Genomic DNA, 26,838 nt, shown 5'->3' with positions numbered 1-26,838 from the left:
AGACTTCCTGTCATAATCTATAAGAAATTCCCAACTGCTTCTAAAAAAATAAATACCAACATAAATTATCTATAGAAGTATTATAGCAAAAAAGAATTAATTCTACCAACAAAGAAAAAATGTATTTTCCCCATACACTAAAATCACACCTCAGGTGATGAAAATATTTGCAATACATATGAAAGAAAAAAGGGCTCGTATATATAATATAAAAAGATCAGTTACAAAGTGATAAGAAAAAGCCAACACAATACAAAGGTAGGCAAAAATCTCAATATACAAATTGCAGAGGAGCATGTGACTAATATACATATGAAACAATGGTTCATCTCTCTAGTAGTCAGGAAAGTATAACCTGAGGTAATTCAGATATTACTTTATATCCAGTAGAATGAGAAAAATAAGAAAACAGTGATTATGACTTATTTCTGAGTAGCAATGTGGGAAAGGATGTTAACATATCTGTGACACTACAAATCACTGTAGCTTTGAGTACAATATTCACCTATTAAATATAGAAAGTCATGTGCACCACATTATGGATAATGGTAAAAACTGGAATAAGCCCTATGCAGGTCAATTTTACAAATTCTACCAAAATTACAAAAAGGCATGACATTGTATATAGCAATTCCACTCTTCTTATGATAAGCTTGCATACATGCAAAATAAGCTATGCATATGATCATTTAGAGTAGCTTTTTGTGATAGCAAAAGACTGGGAGTTATATAAATCCACACAATGTTCTATTTAGGAGTTTGTAAAAAAATGAAAATAAAATAAGCAAGTTTTCTAAAAACAAATATGAAATTATGTCTGATATTTTCTCCTTACTGGGGAAAAAATGCCATAATCTAAGGAAAAAGAAAAAATATGTATGTGTGTATACATAGGCTTATTATATATTGGAGAGATATCTCTGGAAGTCTATATAAGAAACTGACAATACCAGTTACCTTGATGTACAACAATGCTAATGTACTTAGTGCCAAGTGAACTGTATACTTAAACATGGTAAATTTTATGTTATGTGTATGTTATGTGTATTTTATCACAATGAAATGATTTAAAATATATGTCCTATATAAAAGAAAATAATATAATTTAAAAATTATATATGTACAAATTTACAAATGTAAAGTGTATTTATGTCCTACCAAGCTTATATCTGGGTATGTTCCCCCTTGGAAACACAAGTAAATAAATGGGGATATATTCAAGTTAGCTCATATACCATTATACTAAGAGGGAAAAACTAGAAATAGAGTAAATCATCCCTGAGTAGGGGATTGTTTAATAAAATGTACCCAGATATTATAGAATCTAATACAACTGTTAAATAAATACATTATGAATGGATAAATAAACTACAGTACATCTGTACAATGAAATATTATTCAGTGCTAGAAAAAATAATCTATCAAGCCACAAAAAGATATTAAGGAAATATAAATGCATATTATTAAGTGAAAGAAGCCAATCTGAAAAGGCTACATACTGTTTGATTTCAACTATATGACATTCTAAAAAAGGCAAAACTGTAGTTATGTAAAAAAGGTCAGCAGTTGTCAGGGATTAGGAGGGATGCAGGACAGAGGATTTTTAGGGGAGTGAAACTATTCTGTGTAATACTATAATGATGAATGTCATCATACATTTGTCCAAATCCACAGATGTACAGCAGGAGTGAAGCCTAATGTAAATTATGGACTTTGGATGATAATAATATGTCAACATCGAATGTAACAAATGTACCACTCTGGTGAGGCGTGTTGATGGTATGGGGGGCTATGCATGTGCAGGGTCAGATGATATATGGGAATTCTCTGTAGTTTCCACTTAATTTTGCTGTAAACCTAAAACTGCTCTAAAAAAGTCAAAAGTCTACTTTAGAAAGAATTCTAACAGAAAAAAGAGGAAGAAATGAAAAAAGACATTAATCTATGCTAGTTGACATGTAAAAGTTTCCATGATACACAAAAACAAGGCACACAAAGTGTTTTTTGGCAGCATCAATGCTTCTAGAGAGAGAAACTGGAAAAGCCATGTAAATGTAAACATCTGCTTTAATGATTCAAAGAGCTGAGGAAGCAACAAAGCTAGTTACTTGGGTAAGTTTTCAAAGTGGGGAGAACCAAAAAGAAAGGAGATTTTGATGCCCAGCTCATCTCCTTTCTCTGGAAGCATTTGCCAATTCTATGATAGAATTTAGAGTCTGATAATCTGGGTTTAGTTTGATCAGAGGGCCACAACTGGGGAAAGACAGATAACAGCTTTGGGTGGTCTGGAAAGCCTAATGTAAACATTGGAGAATTGAAGAACCTTAAATGTATACTCCCCTTTGAGAGAGAGTCATTGGTATATTTTGATGCTTCGTGACAAAGAACACTAGAGTTTTAGATTAAAATGTCTAAAACACAGAGCAAAATGTCCTGCCTTATCAGCAAATTCATGAGGGGCAAGAATCATAGTAAACACTCCAAGATTTCAGTTGAAAATCCTAGAGGGCTATGCTTCAGAAAAGGAAGCAACCAGAGACAGACTGAAGCATTCAGCCTCTACTCATTTTAATCCCTGAAAAAAATTAGGTGGAATATTTTTTTCTGCTTTACTTGCCAGGATATAATCACCTGGTGACTCTAAAAGTTTTCATACTCTGTGTCTGGCATTTAATAAAAAATTACTTAAAAAGGTAGGTTCATAATGGCCAAAGTATAAGGGAATAAACAGACACTAAAAATAGATGTGCAGGTGATTATGGTATTATGGACAAGAACTTCAGAATAACTACAATTGATATGTTCATGAACACAGTGGAAAAGATGGACATGATAGATCAGATGAATAGAAATAGAATTTCTCCAGATAATTAGAATTTATAAAAACGGATCCAATAGATGTTCTGTAATTGAAAAACATAATCTCTGAAGTTCAGAATTTAACAAATATTTTAAAAATCATATTAGAGGGCGCCTGGGTGGCTCAGTCGGTTGAGCATCCGACTTCGGCTCAGGTCATGATCTCACAGGTAGTGAGTTCGAGCCCTGTGACAGGCTGTGTGCTGACAGTTTGGAGCCTGGAGCCTGCTTCCGATTCTGTGTCTCCCTCTCTAGCTGTCCCTCTCCCCCTCATGCTCTGTCTCTTTCTCTCAAAAATAAATAAACATTAAAAAATTTAAAAAAATCATATTAGAAATTGGATAATGAGCCGGAAAACAGATCAATAGACAGTACCCAATTAGAGAGAAAAAGAATATAAAATAAAAGATAGAGTACAAGAGAAATGTGGGCACAGTGGAGAGACCTATGTAACTAAAGTCCCAAAAAGAAGAGAGAAAGAATGAGATTGGAACAGTACTTACAAAGATGATGACTAAGTATATTCCAAATTTGATGAAAAGCTCTAGCCCAGGAAAATCTGTAAACTATGGGAAAATGACTGAAAAGAAAACCACCCCTGGGTGTATCATAATCAAATTGCTGTAAATAAAAAAAAAATGAAGAGAAAATCTTAAAAGGCTATAACAACAACCAAAACCAGCTCAATTAAAAATTAGGCAAAGGATTTGAACTGACATTTATCCAAAGATGTACAAAAGGTAATAAGCACATGAAAAGATGCTCATTAGAGCACTCATTAAAGGATAAATGGAAATTGAAACTACAATAAGATATCATTTCATATCCATTAAAATTGGCTACCATCACACGCACACACAGGCACACTCACACACACTCACACACAAACAGGTGTTAGCTCAGATGTGGAAAAACTGGCTTGCTTTTTGCACCATTGGTGGGAATGCAAAATGGTGCAGCCACTATGGAAAACAATATGGCAGTTCCTCAGAAAACTAAGAACAGAATTATCATATAATCCAGCAATTCCACTTCTGGATATATACCCAAAAGTATTGAAGGTTTGGGTTTAAAGAGATATTTGCACACCTATGTTCATAGCAGCAATAATCACAATAGTCAAAAAGTGGAAGCAACCCAAGTATTCATCAACAGATGAATGGGTAAACAATATGTGGTATATACATGAAATGGAATATTACTCCATCCTAAAAGGAAGAGGATTCTGCCATATGCTACATGTGCAAAACTGAAGGACATTAATGTTGAATGAAATAAGCCAATCACAAAAGTGCAAATACCATAGGATCCCACTTATATGAAGTTTCTAGAGTAGTCAAATTCAGATAAAGTAGAATGGTGGCTTCCAGGGGCTACAAGACATGTAGGAAGAAATGAAAGACAGACATGTTAGAATTGTTGTGAGAACGGCAGTCATGTGAGAGCAAAGAAGGAACACAGGAGAAGGACTGGGCTTTTCCCAACAGTGGCAAATGAAGTATTTGTCAGCCTACTATGGGAAATCATTTATGAGATTACTACATGAAATAATAATGGGCCATATATAATTGATAGGATTACCCTGTAAGAAAGAGTTCTTCAACCAAAATACATTAAGTTGAATTAGCTATTCAAATCAGAAGTTTCAGGGAGTTATGATGATATTCTGAGAATAAGCAATCTGAGTTAAAAATATGAAACTATGCAAAACAAATCCGAAAAACATAATTCTATTATTGGGATTGATATATGAAGGACATAAGGTAAAGAATAAAGGTGCTATATTGGAAAGGATTCACAAATTCATCTGGCCTCCAAAGTATCTCCATGGGGTTCCTAAGCACTGACAGATATCTAAAAGTTTTTTCTCATTCAGTCATCCTCCTCCAAGGCATCTCAGCAGCGTTTGACATGGCTAACCTCTATGAATATTTCTGCTTTTGTTTCTTTAAAAAACAGAACAAAATACTGGAAGCCAGTTTTCCTCTTACTGCTGACCACTGCTCAGTTTTTGTGGCTGATTCCTCTTTCTCTAAGCAGAATTTTGGTGACTGAATATTGATCCTAGGAACTATACCTATGGTAATATTCCCCTTCCACTGTGTACATGTTTTCTGCCTGGTGAAGTCCTGGTGGCTTCAACCACTGAGTCTATTCAGAGAAATCTTCTAGTCCTACCTCCAGTTCTGCATTTCCACCAACCCTGAGATGTCCCCATTTTGCTATATGCTCCAGGCACCTGAACTTCACATTCTGAACTAAAGTTACCATTTTAACATCCTCTACTGAAGGTAAACTCCTCTTCTCTTAATGCTCCAGATTTCAAATAATGGGGCCACTATGCATCCAAATGAAGTTCCTATAGAATCCAGTGAAGAAGGTATCGTTTCAAATCAAAGTCCTCCCCTCTCTCTCTCTAATACCATCACTTTAGTTTGAGTCCTAAGTTCCCCAGCAAGTGTCATTTTCCTGGGCTCCCACCACCAGACCCTCTCATCTTCCAGATGTTTTTCTTTTTAAAAATAATTCTTCTTTTAAGTTCTTTAATTCCTTTTAAATTATAGTCTTCTTCATTTCCTTCTGAGCTGAAATTGATGCCAACTATTACCAAGGCATTTCTAAACCCATTTTCAGAATTTTCTCTCCTTTAATACAAAGACAGCCCAACTGAACTATTTAAAAGTCTGAATTTTGAATTTCAAAATTCTTACACCTTATAGTGTAAGCTTGTATCACTGTATGACATCCTAAGATAAAAAGTCTAAGTTTATAAACCAGATTCATTAGGCTTTCATTCATGCTTTTTATCGCTGAAGTGTTTTTTGACTTATTGTTTAGCATTCTTCTTATCAAAATATGTGGTTTCAATTGTATAAACATTTGATATAATTTGTATGTGAGGTGTTTATCAACCATTATTTATCATGTATAAAGCCTTAACAAAAAGACTGAAAGGGAAGAAACTTTTTTTGGCTTATATAATTCTTTAGGAATCTGTACTGTTAAGCATTGAAATATAATTTTAAATGATGTCTATAATTATAGAAATTACTACTATAGGATTTTAAATTAAAATACATATATAATTTCTAAAAGTTTCGATTGTGGATACTGCCATAATTTCTTATAGATTTTTCTTTGCAGACATATCTTAATCACCATCCATTGAAAAATATCTGTTAAATTAAGAACTAATTATATTATTATCCTAAAAAATACATGTATATTATGTATATATGTGCATATAAATATGTTTATGTGTGTGTATATGTGTAATTTTAACATGTAAAATCAGTTTCTAAGTGCAGACTTAGTTCCTTAATCCATACCAATGAAAGACTTGATGCAAATACTTTCTAAAATAAGTTTAGTTTTAACATTTTGATTCTATTACAATCTCCAAGATGCATTTCAGGAGAAAGAATCAGCTTCAAACACTTTAATATGGAACAATGAGATTTTCAAAGATTCTTGTTGCCATTCAAATAATCTTATTTACCCTTTCCACATTCTTAAGTCTTTTTTAAAATCCATTCATCCAAACATTACATGCTTTTATCATTGAACCTCCTATTTCATTTCTTGAAAATGTCAGTGAGTACTGATGAAGGGAAAGTTCCTGCTTTATGTCTGGATTTCATTTGATATCACCTTGAAATTTTAAAATGTAACCTTCAAAAGTGAATGTAACTTCATTCTCTTTCTTAGAAGCATGATTGTATTATAATTCCTATTAATGGTTTAGGAGAGGAATTAATACATTTATACAGTGGTTGAATGTGTTGCAAGATACAGGGAGATTATCACTCTTTTCAGAAAGGAATATATTGTTGAATTAGGTCTCTAAAAATAAGACCTAGGAAAAGATACAATATTTAAACTCATCTTTTTGACCAAAATCACTTCATTATTATTGACCAAAAATCTATTTCCTGAAATCCATAGTTACCAATTTTCTTCCTAACTATTTTTGTGATGTAATATAGTTAACACAAATACTACTAAATATGAATTTAAAATTACAAGGCTATTTGTAATTATAGAGTAAAATTCCCAGAACACTACTGAATTCTATATACTTAAGCATAGTAAAACAACATAGTATCTACTTGCTAGTTATTCCTGTCTCTGCAGACTTCTAGGTTGTGACCACTTTGACTTGCATTTTTTTCATGTAGCGGGATCCTTTAAAAAAAAAAAAAAGAAAATTTAAAAAATTTTAATTAAGTGTACTTATAAATTGACAAATGCATCTAAATGAACATAATAAGCAAGAATGGAATGTGAAGAGCTTAATCAGATGTTTTTCTAATTGTCAGATTACACATCTTAATCAGAATAATTCCACAAACACTACCATTTTAAATATTTGAGCTTTGAATATATAAATTCAGTGTGGAACAAAGAATGATAATATTGTCCAATATTCCTTCTAAAAACAATTCTGTTTTTGCGAGGAAAATTCTTTGTATAGTGATTTTCTTCCTTGTGTGTTTGATTTCTAATAACTACATAATAAATGTGAAATGTTATTTTTACCTTGTTTTTAAAAATTACAGAAACAGAATTTCTTTTAAAATATTTCATAATTTAGATTCTTACAGGTAAGAGTTGCCTTTCCTCTAATTATTTTGAATGAATAAAGTTTTATGTTCTCACTATTACACCTTCAACCCTGATTTGGTAATTCCCAGTGATCATTAAAACAAAGTGCTTTGACACTGGCACTTATTACGTGAGTGGATACTCATAGCTTAATGTGTTTGATATAGTACATTGAAAATAACCCAGCCTAGAATATCCATATGCATTTGTAATAATCAAATTTATTTTTTTAAAGTGACTTTAATGAGATTAATGCACATAACGCACATTTATTTAGTATTGTAGTTTGCACTCGATATGTTACAACCTATGGTTGACAGGGGAAATAAATAAGAAAATGACACCTTGAAATTATTTGTTTGAATACTTAATGTAAAGGCTTCATATTTATAAAACCCAAGAATTTCGATATAATTATTAAATGTGTAAGTCAGGACTATAAGGTGATGAGGGAACCTAGGGCAAGCTGAAAGGCCTCAAAGGCTCTACCCCTTACCCCCAGGTGGGATGTGTGTGATATTCCTGGCTGCTCAAGAACAAAGGAAAGGAGAAAAACAAATGGCTAAGTGGTAGAGATCATAGTCCTGCAGGACCTAAGTCTCCATCACCCCTCCATAGTGATGTGGGAAACCAAAGTAGAAGGAAATGGCAGACAAAACGAAATTTCCTTCTAACCTGCAGCCCATTGACAAACACTTGAGGCTGGCAGAATAAAACATTTCTCCTGGAACTCCCTACGGTCTTAATGCTAATACTTTGCTAGAGGGAAAAATAACCCTAAGCTAGACAATAGCTAAGCCTCCACTATACAGGGAGTCTTGTTTAGCATATGAAAATCTCACTGAAAACTTCCCCTGGACTTTACCTCCCCCAACAACCAGTGTCTCCTCATGGTCCCAGGGCAGCTCTTCCAACTTACAGGTCCTACCCCCGTGCTTCCATAAAATCACCTTTTTGCACCAATGACATCTTCAAGAATTCTTTCTTGGCTGTCAGCTCCAGACCCCATGAACCCCACAAACCCCACTGTCACCCCAAAAACCTCATCATATGGAACCTCCATTTATCAGTGGAACAGAGAAGGATTTAGTCGACACAGAGTCAGGCAGAGCCTGGTGTGTTTTAAGAGTCATAAAAGAAAGCTTTATTGATATTATTTAGTACAATTATCTAATAAAAAATTTGAAAAGGGGCATTAAAGGACTAAGAAAATATTCAAGATCTGCTTAATAAAGCCAATTGTACATGGTGACATTCAGGTACCAAAAAAATCTCTTCTTGAAATTAACACTCTAAAAGATATTTCGGAAGATAAAAACTGTAATGAAATATATAAATAGCAATTAAAATGCTGGAGATTATGTTTATTTAATTGATGCAATTATTTACTTGTATAAAATGCATGGTTTTAAAATAAGGCTTAGCAAACCATATGTTTAGGCTAAAGTAATTTTCTGATTACAAATGTAATATTAAAATGAAATAGAAATTAACAATTTTTGTAGTTATTCTTAATACTTTTGTCTTTTCATTTATACTAAAATTAAAAATGATTTACCTACCACCATTACAGGTTACATAATGAAATGCTTACAGCCTGCAATATAGTATACTGAATTCTGTAGAACTATACAGATGCAGTCTGATTCAATACCATTTAACATAGTCTAGAGTCTAGACTAGAAAACTAGAATCATCTATTGTAACTTCTTTATCTGTATAGCGGCGATAATGATTAACCTTAAGTGTCTCACAAATAGTTTTTTAAAAAATAATATAAAGTAAAGTAAGTTTTTAGTAGCTAAGCATACAACTTAGGAGATCTGTCTTTGCTATTATTTTGTGTTATTGTAACAAGTAAAATTATAAGCTTAAAATATACTATTCTAGTGCCTAAAAAAGTGATATATACTTTAAAATAAATTATTATATTATTGTTTTCTGTTTCCTTCTTGCTACTTTGTTGGAAATAAAAATTGTCCCTCTACTTCAGGCAGATTCCCATTCAATATAATGAAAAAAATGTCTGAATTATTAATATTATTATTACAGTTATATTATTATACTATATGATCCCATAGTATAGTATACTATACTATACTATACTATTATAATAGTTATATCATTATATTATTATAGTATAATATATAGTTACGTTATTTTGAGAATGAGTAGATTTGCTTTTGTTATTTGCAAATCACTGGAATTGGGCCTTGCCATGGCTAGCTGGGCATGCACACTCAGCAGGAAATGGAAACAATGTTAGGAGGACACATACTCTTTTAAACACAGTATTTTATTTTACTTCTATAAATGACCTAATATACTTAGTTGCAGATAAAACCACATTTTTAAAGCTGATGTTGAAGGGGAAAAAAGGAACTCTTTGGTTATAATAGAGACTAGCATACCAGCCTTGATGGCAACCTTTTACTGAATAACTTAAAATGCTTAAAAGAGAAAGAATTTTCCAGTGTGTGTGTGTGTGTGTGTGTGTGTGTGTGTGTGTGTTTTGTTTTTTGTTTTCTGTTTGTTTGTCTTTTTCCCAGCACTACCACTGTCCCAGTTGGTGCATTGTATGTTTGGCTAAGTGCCTGAGCCCCAGGTTAAAGTCCATTTTAAAAGACTTAGTGCAAGAGCTTACATATGGAAGCATTGTGTGCAAGTCTTTTGGAAGGTTTCTTGCTTCAGGGTACACTCATTTTGCGGTATTTCTGGTTTCCGGTTTTTCAGTCAACAGTCTTGCAATATAACCTACTCACTCAGTGCCTAAACTGTATGTAAATGATGACAAAAACAATCCATGTTATGCATTAAATGGATGCTAATTATCACTAGCTAGTGCTCCTTATTACACCCCTTTTCTTCCCAAACTGTCCATATCTTTTGATAGTCTGAGCTGCACTAACCCCAATTTGACCTGCATCTTCAACTTGCTACTCAAAAGTACAAAGTGCATATGAAAAGTCCTTGAAGTATGGGTTACTACTTAAAATACAGCCTGGGGGGTGGGGGGCAAGTCTATATTCAGTTATGCTCTAGCCAGTGCGTCTCACTCCGTAGAGGCTGTAATATTTAACAAGTACTGGTACAGCCTTTGAGCTATGACTACGCAGTAAACAGGCCAGATTTGGATGCTAAGCACTACAACTCCCAGCTTCACATTTCAATTATATTTAAATGATATTGCCTAATATAAGTGTTTAAATGTTCATTAAAATTAACCTTTCGTATCGAGAGGGCACAGTGGGTATTCTTGACAACACTAAAATTTTAGACATAGGTTTCCAACTACTACTGGATAAATGAAAATTCAGAGGGTTTGAAATGTCAAGAATGCTGTGAAATAGATACTGAATTGGCTAAGAAGTTTAACTCTGTCTCATGGTTAATGTTCTCTTAGTGTTTCTGTGATGTGATTACTAATAGTCATTAACTATTTAATGCCAGTAATGTTCTCAGAGCTAATGAGGTACAGACTCTGCTTATCACAGAAACTTGATAATATCAACCCAGGAAAGACTTATGGTAGGGAACATACTTAGGTTGAATTACAAGGTTAAAACAAATTTGAAATACCCACAGTCTGTTTCAGGAGGAATTTCATCACAGCCCTCCTTAGCAAGTGAAGGTATTTTGAAGGTCATCAGTATCTTTAGCAAACTCAGGATTTGTTGTCACATCTTGCAAGTATCAACCTATAAGAATTCTAGGGGGAAGGCTTTCCAGAAAGCATGAGGCCATACACATAAAACGATTTGTGAGACCTGGGTGGAGCAAAGGATGTCTTAGTAGTGGCACTGTGCGTCATTTGACTTTAAAGAAGAGCCTGCAAGTTCAGATATGAAGGCTTTTCAGAAACCAGAGGGCAAAACAGAATTTCCAGTATGAGACGAAGGCCTTCTAGATATCCTGCCTGTGTAGGCTCTCAGATAAATTATGAATAAACCCTAGAAGAGCTGATCATCGAGGGGCAGTGATCCAAAGCAGATTTAAGTATAAACTGAGACAGGATATGTTAGAAGTGCACACATTTTGCTACGGGAGCTGGGGTGGCGGGGCACTCGACAAAATCTGGAAATTTCTGGAAGGCTCTGACTCGGTGATCAGTCAGTGACTTAGATGCCCTGAGCATTTTATACATTTGATTAGATTTTAATTGAATTTCAATTTATAAAACCAAGATTCTTTAAGTTTCTTCCCTGTATATGTATTACTTTGAAGGCCAATAAAAAGACCAAATACGAAAGAGCCTTGTGAATCACTATAAACCTTTGTGTTCCTTTTATATTTACTCCCCTCTTCAAATCCCTTAAACTCTTCAGGGAGGAGGAGGAATAGACAAGCATAGAACTGCTGATATTTGGGGTTTAATTTGTTACCATAGTATGGTCTGTTCTTCCTTTCTCATATAATATAAAATTTCACAGGTGAGACAGACAGTAGACAATGGAATACAAAAAGCCAAAATTGCTTGGAAGGCAATAAACCGAGCACTTTAAACTGGAATAAAAAGAGAAGACCTTTTGCAGTATATTGGATCATAAGTATTTAGATGTGTTCCCTTCCCACCCCTCTTATTTCCATGGGAGGAATAAACCACCGATGCTGGGTTCGGCTCTGTGACTTGCTCTAGTCAATAGAACAGGTGCAAGTAATGGTGGACTAGTTCTGATTCTAGGCCTTAAAAGGCCTTATGTGTTTCTGTTCATACTGTTACACCTCTGCCATGTATAAAAACTATAAAATGAACATGTTCAGATTAGCCCACTGGTCCCAGGAGGAAAATGAGAAATATATGGAGCACAGTTGTAGAGCAGAAGCATCATAGAGATCAGCTGACTTCCATCTGACCTCCAGGCATGAACAAATCAGCAGAGGCACTGAGTGAAGCCCAGGCTGCCTTGACAGATCCCCAACCAACCCCCAGACACTTGGGCTAAAAAAAAATGTTCATTATTGCATGCCACTGAGATTTTGTTGTTTGTTATGCAGTATTACTGTAGTAATAGCTAACTGATACATCTCAGATAAGGTAGTCAAGGAAGGCCTCACTGAGAAGGTGACAATTAAGCAGACACCTAAGGAATGAGAGAGACCTATTTATCTAAACAGCTGATAATTAAATTCCAGGAAGAAAGATCAACATTAAAAAAGACACTAATGCATGTGGCATACTTTGAGGAACTAAATAATGGCCAGTATGCCTGAGCCTAATCAGCATGAAGGAGAGTAAACCAAGAATAGATTGAGACATAAGGAGGCGACAGGTCAGATGTTGTATGCCCTGGTAGGAAATTAATTTTTAAAAATTTCAAGAGCCAATAGGATCTTTAGGTTATCTGTTTAAGGCTTGCTTAGAAGTGGAAAATGAGTTAGAAGAGAAGACAAGAAATACTTGAAAATGTACTTACAAAAAAAAAAAAAAAGAAAAGAAAATGTACTTACATACCAAGCACATTGGTTTTACTTTAATTTTATGCATTATATGCACAGTTGATCCTAGAACAACATGCATTTGAACTGTGTGGGTCCACTTACATGAGGCTTTTTAACAGTACAGTACTCTAAATGTATTTTCTCTTCCTTATGATTTTCTAGTAATATTTTCTTTTCTCTAGCTTCCTTGTTGGGAGAATACAGTCTATAACACATATAAAACACAAATAAGTGTTCATCAACTATTTATGTTATTTTTTTTTAAAAATTTAATGTTTATTTTTGAGAGAGAGAGAGAGAGAAAGAGAGACAGAGTGTAGGGGAGGAGGGGCAGAGAGAGGGAGACACAGAATCCGAAGCAGTCTCCAGGCTTTGAGCTGTCAGCACAGAGCCCGAGGTGGGGCCCAAACTCACAAGCCATGAGATCATGACCTGAGCCGAAGTCGGACGCTTAACTGAGCTACCCAGGCACCCCTATTAATGTTATTGATAAGGGTTCAATTCAACAGTAGGCTACAGTAGTTAGGTTTTTGCAGAGTCAAAAGTTATATGCAGAGTTTTGACTGCATGGGAGTGGGGAGTTGGTGTCCCTAATCCCCACACTGCTGAAGGGTCAACTGTATATATAGCAGCTTTGAGTGCTGATGGAGATCAGAGGTCCTTTCACATTTCCACTGCTACTGCTACCTGACAAGCCTAGTATGACAGATAATCTCGGACCAATCTTATAGAATGCTTTGCTGATCTCTCAGCCTACTTTTATTGGCCTAAAGTGTGTGTGTGTGTGTGTGTGTGTGTGTGTGTGTATATATATATATATATATATATATATATATTTTTTTTTTTTTTTTTTTTACCCAGTGGTATCTTTATGGCACCACTACTGTCTTATAATATTCCATTGAACCACGTAGTCCAGCAGAGTATATAATGTGCAGTAAAGAATACAAAAGAATATAAACAGGCCATTGTAACTACATTTTACTGGCATCTCACATTGTCCTGACTGGGGTTTTATTGCTTTTTGTCAGCCCTAAAGCTGTTGTCCGCTTCTTCACTGGTTTCTAGGACTGTAGCTTTAGCTACCTCCAAAACAATAATAAAGTCTAGAGATGACTTTCTAAAACATTTCATCATGCATGCTTGACTTGGTGGAACAAGGGTGAGGAAACGGAGAACTAGCATTTACTGAGTACATATTCTGTTACAGATATTATCCTAAGTGGCTAGAGACGATATTTCTCTCAGATTGGTCTCCCCCTGCAGCAGATTCTGCATAAGGCATAGATTAGAGAATAAATGCTTTATTTAGGAGGCAATCCTATGAAACACCAGTTTAAGAGTAAAGAAGTGAAACAAGGAAGGGAAGAAAGCCAATAAGTGGTGTTTAATGAAGCCAGTGCCACTCTGGGCAACTTAAGCCGTATCTGTATGGAATATATGTCAGGTGGGTATGGGGTGGGTGGTGAGGAAGGTAAGCTATTTATTCCCTCACTCCCATCTGTGAATGACTGAATCTGCACCGGGAGGCATCCACTCCTATGTACTTCCAGGCTGCACTGAACACTTGCTGGAAGAATGTTCTCAAGAGGATTCAACAGTGTTTGCACTTAGATACCATGGGCACACAGCAGAATGTTAAGGATCAAGAGGACATGGATGGGTCCCCCGCAGCTACAGAACCTTTTTCTTGTTTATTCTTATTTTTTTTTAATTTTTAAAGTTTATTTAAATCCAAGTTAGTTAACATATTGTATACTAATAATTTCAGGAATAGAATTCAGTATACCCAGTGCTCATCCCAACAAGTGCCCTCCTTAATGCCCATCACCCATTTAGCCCATCCCCCCACCCACCCCCCTCCAGCAACCCTCAGTTTGTTCTCTGTATTTAGGAGACTCTTATGGTTTGCTTCCCTTTCTTTTTCTATCTTTATCTTACTTTTCTTTCCCTTCCCCTATGTTCATCTGTTTTGTTTCTTAAATTCCACATATGAATTATGTCACCATTTTACAGAGGCTTTTCCTGATCACTTAATTTAAAAATACAAACCCCAGTTCTCTGTCATTTGTTCCTTTCCTTCTAAGCCTATATCACAATTGTTCACTATTTTTTCTTAAACTAAAATCAAATGATTACAACTTTAATGTTTATTTATTTTTGAGAAAGAGAGAGAGAGACAGAACGTGAGCAGGGGAGGGGCAGAGAGAGAGGGAGACACAAAATCTGAAGCAGGCTCCAGGCTCTGAGCTGTCAGCACAGAGCCCAACGTGGGGCTCGAACCCACTAACCAACCGTGAGATCATGTCCTGAGCTGAAGTTGGATGCTTAATCAACTGAGCCACCCAGGAGACCCACAATATATTTCTGTATTTGTCCCTAGTATGTGAGCATAACAAGGTCAATAATGGAGTTCGTTTTTTGTTCAAAGACATCTAGTACAAAGTAGGAACACAGTATTTGCTGAATCTATTATTGAATGACAGCTCTATGAAGTAGGTAGTGTGATCTTCATTACTGACTGGGAATACTAGGGCCATATTGGTGGTGACAGTATTCCAATCCAGGATGGTCTGACATAAAATCCCGTACTGTGATAATGATACCATGCTGTTTTTCTATTTCTTGCCTCAGAAAATTCAATTATTTCCTATTTCCTGCATCATTAAATTTAAATTCCTCTGCCTAACTTTCAATTCCTTCTATAATCTGGCTAGTTAGATTATTCGTGCGTCTTAAAAAAAATTGTGCATAAATACATTATAGGATGAATGAAATGTTGCTTAAAGCCACATGTAAAAATGACTTACAGGCTGCTTATTGTCAATAACTAGCTTAATATGAGAAAACAGTGTGATCTGGCCTCCAGAAAGTCAAATATAAAAGGTTAAATGAGAGGTGCCTGGATGGCTCAGTTGGTTAAGCGTCCCACTCTTGATTTCAGCTCAAGTCATGATCGGAGCATTGTGGGATCAAGCCTCATTGGGTTCTATACTAGGCATGGGGCCTACTTAGGATTCTCTCTTCCTCTCCCTCTACCCCTTACTCATTTGCACACACACGCTCTCTCTCTCTCTCTGTCTCTCTCTCTCTCTAAAAAAAAAAATACAGGCTCAGTGAATGTAAATATAATATTTAGAGCAGCCAAAGGAAGGGTGTGAGTGCTGGTGGAATGCAACACTGTTTCTGAGGCCAAAATGACTGGAACTCAAAGTAACTAATGATAGAAAAGCAAATTCCTTTTATCCATGCATAGGTAAGCGATTTTGCTTTAGATAGTTGGGCCTGAACGAAAACCATACAACTATACAAGCAAAACAGAAACAGGAAGGATGAAGCCAAAAAATAAGAGAATAAAAAAAATACCCACAATGTATTCCTACTTATATTTGCTAAGAATGTATAGATGCTTTCATTTGCATGATCTCATTTAAGCCTTAGGACAAGGTCATCAATATGGCTGTAAGACCTGACAAAAGCAAGAAAATAATTTAACATTCAGTCTTGCAGTAAAGAAGCAACTGAGCACTAAAGTAAAAATTCATATAAGAAATAACTAGGTGATAATATAACTAATTTTTTTTTCGAGGAAAGATGTTGTAGAATGCATTGATTGATCAAAATATGTGAAGCATTTTCCCATGCTATCAGGCTCCTCCTGTAGGTGCGTCCTCTCATGGGAGGATTATAGCTCCTGCCCCAGCAATGTTAGCCCAGGCCGTGTGACTCACTTTGGCTAATAGAATATAAGCCATGGGAAAGCTTTACACCAGCTTGTGCTACTACTCGTGCTATGTGCTGTCTGTGGCAAACCCTAGCTACAAGCTCCATTTTTCTTTCTAGATTCTGGAACAAAGAGAAGGCAGAGCTGAGCCCCAGCCAATATGTAGCCAACGTGTAATGGTAGTGAAAAATAAATTTTTGCTATTTTAAACACTAAGGTTTGGGGTTATTACTGGAATGGTAAAAGTTGTGTAAGAAGAAGTGGGTAAAAGTGTCCTTCTAATTCTGGGAAAATTTACAAATTAAAAATTGAGATCATGAAGAAAACCACTTTCTATTCATAATTTTGAGTTCAACGTAGGAAAAATTTATAAATGACATTAAAAGTGCTTATAATATTTAAAAAAATTGACATATGAGGGCATAAGAACATGTGATTCCAAACAAAATGAGAAATGAATTTTTGAGTTGTAATGTGATGGGGAACAGAATATGCCACTTTGGCATGTTAATGATTTTGAATTAACGTTACTTCAGAACAGCTGGTACAAAAAAGACGCTCGGACTCTCCTTTGTCTCCCGAAAGCAGGAAATAAATTTTCCCATGTGAAAGGTACCCTCACTGGACCAGAAGAGTGGAAGGTCTTCTTACACCCAAAAATAGGGAATTATAGGGCTCAGGAGGCAGTACAAACAAATCTTGTTACTTCTTCACTAATTTACTACCCTAAGCCCAAACCTCTTTGTCAGTTCTTTACAAATGTATTCTTTGTCTATCCTTTCTTTTGTCTACAAAATTAAATTCATTTTTCCCCTGTTAATTTGTCTATGTCAATTTAATTACTAGGCCAGACAAAGCACTTGCAGGGGAAGAAAGGGAAAGTTTCCTGCCCCTATAGATGTTTATTTGAAATGTGTAGGAGAATTTTATTTACTTGGTTAACAATAGTACTGTGATGCCTAAAAGAACTTAAAATATACTACATTTATACGTTTAATTGATTACATTTGCAAGAGTGGTTTAAGTGCTTAGGGAGGTTTTGCATGTTACATCACAGCTTGAAGAACATAATTGAGGAACATAAAATGTATTAGATTTATGAAGAAAACAAAAATATTTTAAAAATTTAATAGATTTTAAATAATAAAATTTTAAACTAATTGTTAAAATGTACCCGATTTATAAATAGAGGAAGATTTGTATGTTTAGCTTTAAAAAAAAGTACTGAAAAGCCAGGTTTAAATGTAAAAAAATTTAACTTATAAAATAAAAATTAATTTAAAATTGCAAATAGCCATAAATAGTCTTGACTGTGCAGAAAAGTCTTCCTATAATATTAAAACCTCACAATAACAGAAGTCACTATGAAGCAGTACCATATTTCCCATTTTATAGATGAGGAAATAGAGGCATACAGGAATTAAAGTTGCCCAAAGCCAAAATTATGGTAATTTACTCGATTTAATAATTCCACAAATTGCAAAATAGCTTTCAAAGGCTTCCTAAAATGTACTTTGTTCTTTTTTGTACCTTTAAAATATTAATGCGTGTTTACTTATAAAAGTTTTCTAAACTATCAGGTTTAAATGAAGTTCTAGCTATTACAGATATTTGCATATTGGAAGAAAATTATTCTGTCTGATTTTTCTGTTGACAATTAAAAAAAGTAAAAAAAGAGAGAAAACATAAAAAGGAAAAGAAAGAAAAAACTTCTTAAAAGACTGGCATTGAATGAATCTTTTTGCTTCCTGGAAGAAAGGCAACAGTGGAAAAGCACAAGCTACAAATTTTGGTAGTCAGTTTCAAGGAAGCTCATTAATTCTGATCCTAAATTCTTAAAGGGGGTTAATTTGTTGATTTATGTACCTTTTAACCAAGAATACCTCTAAATAAGAACATAACCAAATCCTTTACTTTTTCAAGTTTAAGAAGAAATGGAAGAACTTTTGATAAATCAAACAAAAGTGATTGTCAGATGCATGATTACCTCTATACTTTTATATTGATAGCCTTTTGTGATAAATCAGTGTCATTAAAGAACAAGTCTCACAATGAAGTTTATTTTACCATATGCGTTATACACGTGAAACATAGGCACACATACACACAAACACATTTATACCATCTTGAGGATCTGAAACATTTACATAATCTGTTGTATGATTTCCCTTATATCAGAAATTTCAATTTATTCTTATATAGGTATATAAATATGTAACTAGTGTGCTATCATAAAAGACTCTAAAGTTATGGTATCCTTGGGTAAACAAGCTAAGAAGTGCAAATTTAAGATTAAAAAATAACCTTCTCAATTCTCGTATTTCCATATAAAATTTGTCTAGATTTAACATTGAAATTTTAAAATACAGCACCAATTTTATGAAACAAAGGAAAATAAGATTTATTTGCTTTTGTTTTGAAGCATTAAACAACTAGAAAAAGTAATTATGTGGTCTTAACCATGTGTAATCTTTTTAAAATAAATATATATTTTAAAATTTTATTTAAGAGAGACAGAGAGCACATGCACAAGTGGCGGGGAGGGGCTGAGAAAGAGAGAGACAGAGACAGAGAATCTCAAGCAGGCTCCACCCTCAGCTAAGAGCCCTATGTGGTGCTCCATCCCACAACCTTGGGATCATGACCTAAACCAAAGTCAAGAGTCAGACGCTCAACTGATTGAGCCACCAAGGTGCCCAACCATGTGTAATCTTTAAAAATGATGCGAGGAGAGACTCATTTCACTGAGATTTTACAAGATAAAATAAATCAGGACAAGGTAAAAATAAAATGGGGTTGGTAAATCTAAGGTATTATTCATTTAAAACTTTTGGTATTTTCTCTTCAGAATCTTGCAGGGTCTCACAAGCACTAAAAAGCATTAAATAGGGGCGCCTGGGTGGCTCAGTCGGTTAATCGTCCGACTTCAGCTCAGGTCACGATCTCATGGTCTGTGAGTTCGAGCCCCGCGTCGGGCTCTGGGCTGATGGCTCAGAGCCTGGAGCCTGCTTCCGATTCTGTGTCTCCCTCTCTCTCTGCCCCTCCCCCGTTCATGCTCTGTCTCTCTCTGTCTCAAAAATAAATAAACGTTAAAAAAAAAATTAAAAAAAAATAAAAAGCATTAAATAATTGAAGGCTGGATTGGATGGATCCAATCGCAGATGGATCAGTGAACCAGGGATTGGCCACCTCATGAACTTTGCTTAATGATGGTGTAGGTAATACATAACTAGAAATATAAATTATGTCTATGCAATAACCATTGCAATTGATCCTAGGAGTAAAAGAAAAACATGTCTGGATAATGCTAGCCATAAAGCTGCTCACCCTTTCCTCACTGTTAGTGAATTTTTTTAATACAAAGGTCATTATGGCTATTAAGTACATATTATACTATGCCGAGAATACTGCCTGCATTTCACATATCATCAGAAATATTCATCTCAATAATAAGTTTCCCAAGTGATATAATTATTTGTTTAATGAAAAATCTTTTTTTTGCATTATTTATAATCTTTAAGTTCACCTCTCTATCATACTCAGTCTTGATATCCTTCGATATGCACTGCAGTTCTTAAAAATTGGTAAATATAGCCTTTGAGCCAAGAATGAAAAAGTGAGCTTGTAATAGTCACTTTTCCATTTTTCCTCTTTCCAATTAATTTTATAACAAGTTTAGTTAAGAGTTTGCCTGAAGGAGAAAAAAAGCCTGAAAAACTAAAAGCCTTAGAAAAAGCTTAAAAATCATTCTGTGGCCAATGATGCAGGAACTATTTATTGTTCCACCATAGATTATCCTTGGTAATACTGTCTAGCCAAAGTATTATTAATAACAGGATGCCAGCAGAAATGTTGCTGATCACAAAAGCTGTCATATTCACTGTCATCTGCAGTGCTTGGCTCCATAAGAGAGCAGTAAGAATTAATGCCCATTTTGACATGTTCTATCTTGCCTGACAGTAAACTGATAGGCATGTGACATGTCAAATACCAGAGGTGAAAATATATTCTTGATTAAACATGGTGTGTGATGACCCATGAATACATAGGTAACATTAGTCACTCTTCAGGATGCAGCCAAATGGCAGAACTAGTCACATATATTTACACATTGAAAATTAAGAAGGAAGTATTTAGCTTTGGTCTTGATGTTCGAACTCACACAAACTAAAGCAACACGATGCCTGGTTTGGGGGCATTTGTTATAAAAAAATGTAAATTAACTTAAAAACAGAATTTAGAGCAAGACTTTCTGCACTTTGTACCATATGGACACACCATCAGTTCAAGTAGTTAAAATATGCAAAATGTCATCCTTCTTTTGGCCTGTACAATACTGAGGATGCCATTTTAGAATCTTTAAGTACAGATACCCTCTGTGTACCAATTTGAAAATAAATTAAGCCAACTCTTTCTAAAATAGCATGCTCTAATTAAACCTTTTTCTTTAATAGAACCAGAGAATCTTCCAAAGGGACTAGAATACATTCCTTGGTTTCAGAACCTTTATTTAATAGAAACAATTACTTATTCTACATATAAAAACAGCCTCATGTGGATCAGAGTTTTAGAGGTTATGGGTCCATCAACAAACTCCAAGGAACATGAATTCATATATATTCCACTGGCTTTAACATGCTATCAATGTAATGACTTTCTTTTTCATTTTAGCATGGGAGATAGATGAAACAACAAAAATTGAAGTGTGTGTATTTTTTTTAATGCAGATTTATTCTGCTATTCATTAATTAATTCATTTAATGAGTAAGTTTATAGCAAGCATCCCCATGTGCCAGGCACTAGGCTGAGCACTGGTGATGCAGATGCAATGGAGACACCATCTCTATCTCCACAGAACTAAGAATCTAGTGAAGCAAACTTCACAACACAACATTCTATCCAAAGCATTTCTGCTGTTGGTGGGTATTTTACACTAAGTGTATTCCAATAAACCTGAAACATTTAAACTGCATTGGTTTTCTAACTGACAGGTTATTCTCTTAATATATACTTCTTGGTTCCTTTTTTTTAATTTTTTTTTAATGTTTATTTATTTTTGAGACAGAGTGAGACAGAACATGAATGGGGGAGGGGCAGAGAGAGAGAGGGAGACACAGAATTTGAAACAGGCTCCAGGCTCCGAGCTGCCAGCACAGAGCTCGACGCGGGGCTCAAACTCACGCATCGCCAGATCATGACCTGAGCCAAAGTCGGACTCTTAACCGACTGAGCCACCCAGGCTCCCCTTCTTGGTTCCTTTCAATGCAACATTTGATTTGACAGTTTAGAGAAGAAGTTTCTGGAGGCTTTGTCTACACTTTTATCCATGATTTTAAAGCCGAAAGTACAATTAAAAAATAATAATTTGAACCAAATGCAAATCACCTGTCATTTTGCAGCTAGGGCTGCAATGGGTCAGAAGTCAAGGATGCCAGACATTAATAATAGAGAGGTAGCCAAAATGGGACATAGAAAAGTCGTGAGCTCCAAACTGCAGTGGATACCTCCTGGGAATCATTTGACCAGTGAAAATTCTTTCTCTCTGGTAATGGCTTTAGTACACAATGCAGCATGACCCTGGACTTGGGGGACAGAGAATTGACTCAAATTGACTGGTCGTATCATTTCGCTGCTTACAAATAAAACATGAAATGGGGGAGATGGTGATTTTTAATCTTTGGATCTGAGTCACATTAATGCTGTCACTTGAGAGAGAATAGCCATGAATCCTAACTGAATTCCCTAGAATTTTGTAGGTCCCTGTCTTTTCTTTGTTTTGTTTTGTTTTTTCCTCTTCTTTCTTTTTTACTTGAGTGAGGAAGTTGAATGTATCATCAAGTTACTAGATGATTTCCCCCCCTGGGGCTAGCACTGCTATTCTATGAAGTAATGGAACCAACCTCATAGTAGGTAGAAATCTCTCATGGCCTCACTGCTTTACTCTGGTTTTCCATCCAATGGTGTGGGGAAGGACATGAAGATGCCAGGTTAATGTGGGTTTCTGTTAGCCAGCAGAAAAATGGGAAGTACTCACAAGTATAACAAGATGTTCAAATACAGAATTCAGCAGAGGCAGAAAGATATGATAAACACGATATTCCAAAGCCAAATCTGTGTACAGAATTTACAAAAGAATAATAATAGCAAATCATTATATAGTGTTTACTGTATGCCAGCAATTGTTCTAAGAACTTTATATATGTTAACTAATTTATTTATTTTTTTTTTAATTTTTTTTCAACGTTTATTTATTTTTGGGACAGAGAGAGACAGAGCATGAACGGGGGAGGGGCAGAGAGAGAGGGAGACACAGAATCGGAAACAGGCTCCAGGCTCTGAGCCATCAGCCCAGAGCCCGACGCGGGGCTCGAATTCACGGACCGCGAGATCGAGACCTGGCTGAAGTCGGACGCTTAACCGACTGCGCCACCCAGGCGCCCCATATGTTAACTAATTTAATCCTTACCATTGTCTTCAATGAACAAAGTGAGGGACAGAGAGATTAAGTAATTTCCCTGAGTCACACATCTAGTTAAGCAGTAAAGCTGTTACTGAACACAGGCAGCTTGGCTACAGGATCTGTATTGTAAACTACTCCCAATTGTTCTATGCTACCTAATTTCAGGTTCTGCAACTTTTGGATTTCCCAGCCAAATCAATAATTTATAAGGGATCAAAATATTGAAAGAGAAGGAGTTTATGAAAAGATTTCTTTGGAGAAGCTACTGGCATTTATGAATACTTTCCCCTCCCAGAGGTAAGGAATTCTTGATGTTCCTTCCATCACTTCAGGCTTGCTGAGTGAAGCATCCACGGAACCGTTCAGAGAGCTTGAAATATAGTCTCTGCAGTTGGAAACACACAAGACTGGTATTTGACTCATGCTCAGAGTGAGAACGCAGCATGTACAGCAGTTTATGGGAGGCTACATGGCTACCTCAGGATCTGTATGCATGCCTAACTTTTGAGCAAGAGATGTGTAAGTGTACCTGTCCATTGAAGTAGGGCACACAAAAGAGAGAACTCAGGTGAGGTCATCTTTGTTTATGTCCAATATGACTGCCTAGAAGGACAGATGAACCCTGAGGCAATAACCTGGAAGCAAATTCTGGATTCCTAGGAATTGCAGAAGATGTTGCAAAGACATCCAGAAAAGAGATGTTTCTGCAAAGACTAGGGAGAAGTTCTGCCAGTGAAGCGATTTGCCAAAGAAAAACCATGGAAATAACTACCCAAATAGTTATTTTTAACATCTCTAGCCAAGCAAGATCTTCCATGTCACTTAAAGTTTCTCCACTTCCTTTTTTGGTCTTAAGAGGTTCTGACCACACCCACTTGCCTAAAGTCAAAAAACAGCTACAAATGGACTGGGATGTGAGGGAAGAAAAATCTTAAACTTGAATGAAGATTAAAGCATTAATCAATAATTTGTACTGACATAGTCTAATGACAAAATTGAGGTTGTGATTTGTGACTTAAAGCAATTACAATGCTGTCTATTCCCTAAGAGTGGATCAATACCATTAGGGCCCGAAGATGGCTATCCCCTTTTAGAAGGACACAGGGAGACAAAAAATATAGTTGCATCTCAATTATGTCATGAAATGTGGTTGCTCAACATATTGATTATATAGGGATGTCTAGAACAAAAGTAGAATGCAACATATTTGGTTGTAGGGATACGAGAGGATTCTAGAAATTTTGTGCACTTTTCTATATGTTCCTGGAGAGTAGCTTTAATAAAAGGAGAGTCAGGTTGGATTCTCAAATTATGGGAGGCTTCTTGTTGATTTATTTAATGGCAGCTTTGGATAGAGTCTTTGCTTTCTGGGGCATGGTTTTGAAGTCATTCTGGGTCAAGTATTTTGGCAGGAGGTCAATTTTGTCAGGTACCAGAGAGGTGGCATCAACCTAAGAAGTATGGGGGTTGAAAACTAAATTTAACTAATATAGGAAAATCTGTATGGTGTTATGGTACCTCATGGATGGGTAAGTCTTATCAGGAGAAGCTTTCTGGGTTGGCTTTTCATTCTGAAGCAAGTGTTCTAAGTATTGGCATGCATCATGGCAGACTGAATGGGGATAACTTCTGCCAGAGACAGTTCATGGTTATAAGTGACATAGGAGTGTAGTAGGAGAGGAGAGACTTATTGTTTACTTCTCAGATTCCATTTTTCCTAAACTTTCCTAAACTTCCTAGGCACTTGCCTCATTCTCTCTTTTCCATGAATGTAGAGGGTTCTTTCTTCAGAAAGAGCATAGATGCAGAGCTCGGATCCTTACCCTTTCTTCCTCCTAGAGCCTGCCTGTGAAAATTTGGTTTTACCCTCCAAGGCCTCAGCTGTACTACAGTAGGCCACATGAGATGAGGTTACATGGGTTAATTCTCAGACTGTAGCCACGTACTTGAACCACATCCTACAATGTCAGTTTTGTCAGCAATAAACATAAATAGACAAAAAGTAGATTTGGGTGATTTAAATTATACCTGGAGAAGTTTTTGATGGGACCAGGGCATATGACTATGGGCTTTCAGCTTTAACAAGTGAGCCATGCAGGATTTGATTTAGGCACTTGTTATAGTTCACAGCAGTTTTATTCCCAAGGAAGTGGTTGTTTTTGTACAGGTGGAACTATTTTATCAACACTGTACTGGCCCTGCTGACGTTAGTGGATAGTAGCAACAGGGCTTGTGTTACTAATGTATGACCTGAGCTTTGGGTTGAATAAGCACATAAGCACTGTCCATGGTCTTATAATTCAGAGAACACTCATTGTGGAGGAGCTCACAGTAGAATGATGAATCTGATTAGTAAACAAATAAAAAGTAAAATGGAGCCCTTAGAATAATGAGCATATGCCCTTTCCTAGGTGGAATTGAAAAAGATAACAAGTCAGTGAAATTATTGCATACCTAATGGATATACAAAGAAATAATAAAGCCTGCATTTGGAGCACATAGCCTTTAAGAAGTGAGTTTGTGTAGGGTATCCAGAATGAATTGCAGTGATGTGAAAAGAGTCTTCAGTTTTATTATCAGAATAGAAGCAACAACAAAAAAATAAAAACAAAATACAGGAAAACTAGCTTATTCCTTTGGAGAAAAAGAGATTTCCTTAGGAGAAATACTGAAATCATATGGGATAGATTAGACAGATATGAAGCAGAAAATGGTATCTTGAAGGCTGAGAGAAACAAATATTAAAAGGAAATGGGCAGGGGTGCCTGGGTGGCTCAGTCGGTTGGGCAGTTGACTTCAGCTCAGGTCATGATCTCACAGTTTGTAGGTTGTGAGTTCAAGCTCCACCTTGGGCTCTGTGCTGACAGCTCAGAGCCTGGAGACTGCTTCAGACTCTGTGTCTCCCTCTCTCTCTGCTCCTCCTCCACTCATGCTCTGTCTCTCTCTCTCTCCTCCCCAAAATAAACGTTAATTTTTTTTAAAAAAAAAGGAAATGGGCAGACCCAGCTCTGACTAATCTTAAAAAGCCAAGTAGAAAAGTAGATGTTTCAGCTGTATAAATCAAACAATTGTGACTGGATCCTAAAGAAATCTAACCAAAGCAGGGTGACAGAATTTGAGAGAGCAACCTAGAATGAATCCTTGAGATAGGGCAGGATCAGAGGAACTGAGGATGTGGCCTTTTAAATGTGTGGATTAAAAGTCCAGAGTGACAACTATTGGGAATTACAACTTGAAGAATAGAGAACTATACCAAGGGTCCAGAAAACCTGGACAAATTTAAGGGTAGGAGGCAAAAAACCAACACAAAATATTTAAAGCATTCTTGGAGGAGTTTCAAAGTGATACAACCATTAGAGGTAATGGTACAGGTAATGCCTTGCCCTTGGGTAACATTCCAGAAATTTAAAGAATCAGCATTTTAAAGAAAGATCCAACAAAGGGGTGCCTGGGTGGCACCTTGATTAGGTAACACCCAGGCACCTCTTTTTTTTAATTAAAAAAAAATTTTCTTTGATAGAGAGAGTGTGCACATACATGAGTGGGGCGGGCAGAGAAAAAGGGGGACAGAGAATCCAAAGCGGTCTCTGTGCTGACAGCAAAGAGCTGGACATGGGGCTTGAACTCAGGATCCATGAGATCATCACCTGAGATAAAGTCTGATGCTTAACCAACTAAGCCTCTCAGGCACCCCAAATGTCCAATTCTTGATTTCAGCTCAGGTCATAATCTCACAGTAGTGGGATGGAGC

The 26,838-nt window shown here is 35.9% G+C and overlaps 1 protein-coding gene across 12 annotated transcripts in view; it reads right to left on the bottom strand.

Annotated features, from left to right (window-relative positions):
- LRRC7 (leucine rich repeat containing 7) overlaps positions 1-26,838 on the bottom strand; it is a 552,029-nt gene that overhangs the window by 402,495 nt on the left and 122,696 nt on the right. Inside the window, exon 2 of one of the 12 annotated variants that reach the window (XM_045477807.1) lies at positions 6,969-7,044. The exons of the other annotated variants lie outside the window; for them this stretch is intronic. Within the exon in view, the coding sequence (XP_045333763.1) occupies position 6,969 (1 nt within the window). The 5' untranslated portion in view covers positions 6,970-7,044. The remainder of the gene's footprint in view (positions 1-6,968; positions 7,045-26,838) is intronic. 12 annotated transcript variants of the gene reach the window in all.

Source organism: Leopardus geoffroyi, chromosome C1 (genome assembly GCF_018350155.1).
Source record: "Leopardus geoffroyi isolate Oge1 chromosome C1, O.geoffroyi_Oge1_pat1.0, whole genome shotgun sequence".
NCBI classification, from domain to species: Eukaryota; Metazoa; Chordata; class Mammalia; order Carnivora; family Felidae; genus Leopardus; species Leopardus geoffroyi.
The sequence above is the reverse complement of the archived record's forward strand: the minus strand, read 5'-3'. Positions and strand labels throughout refer to the sequence as shown.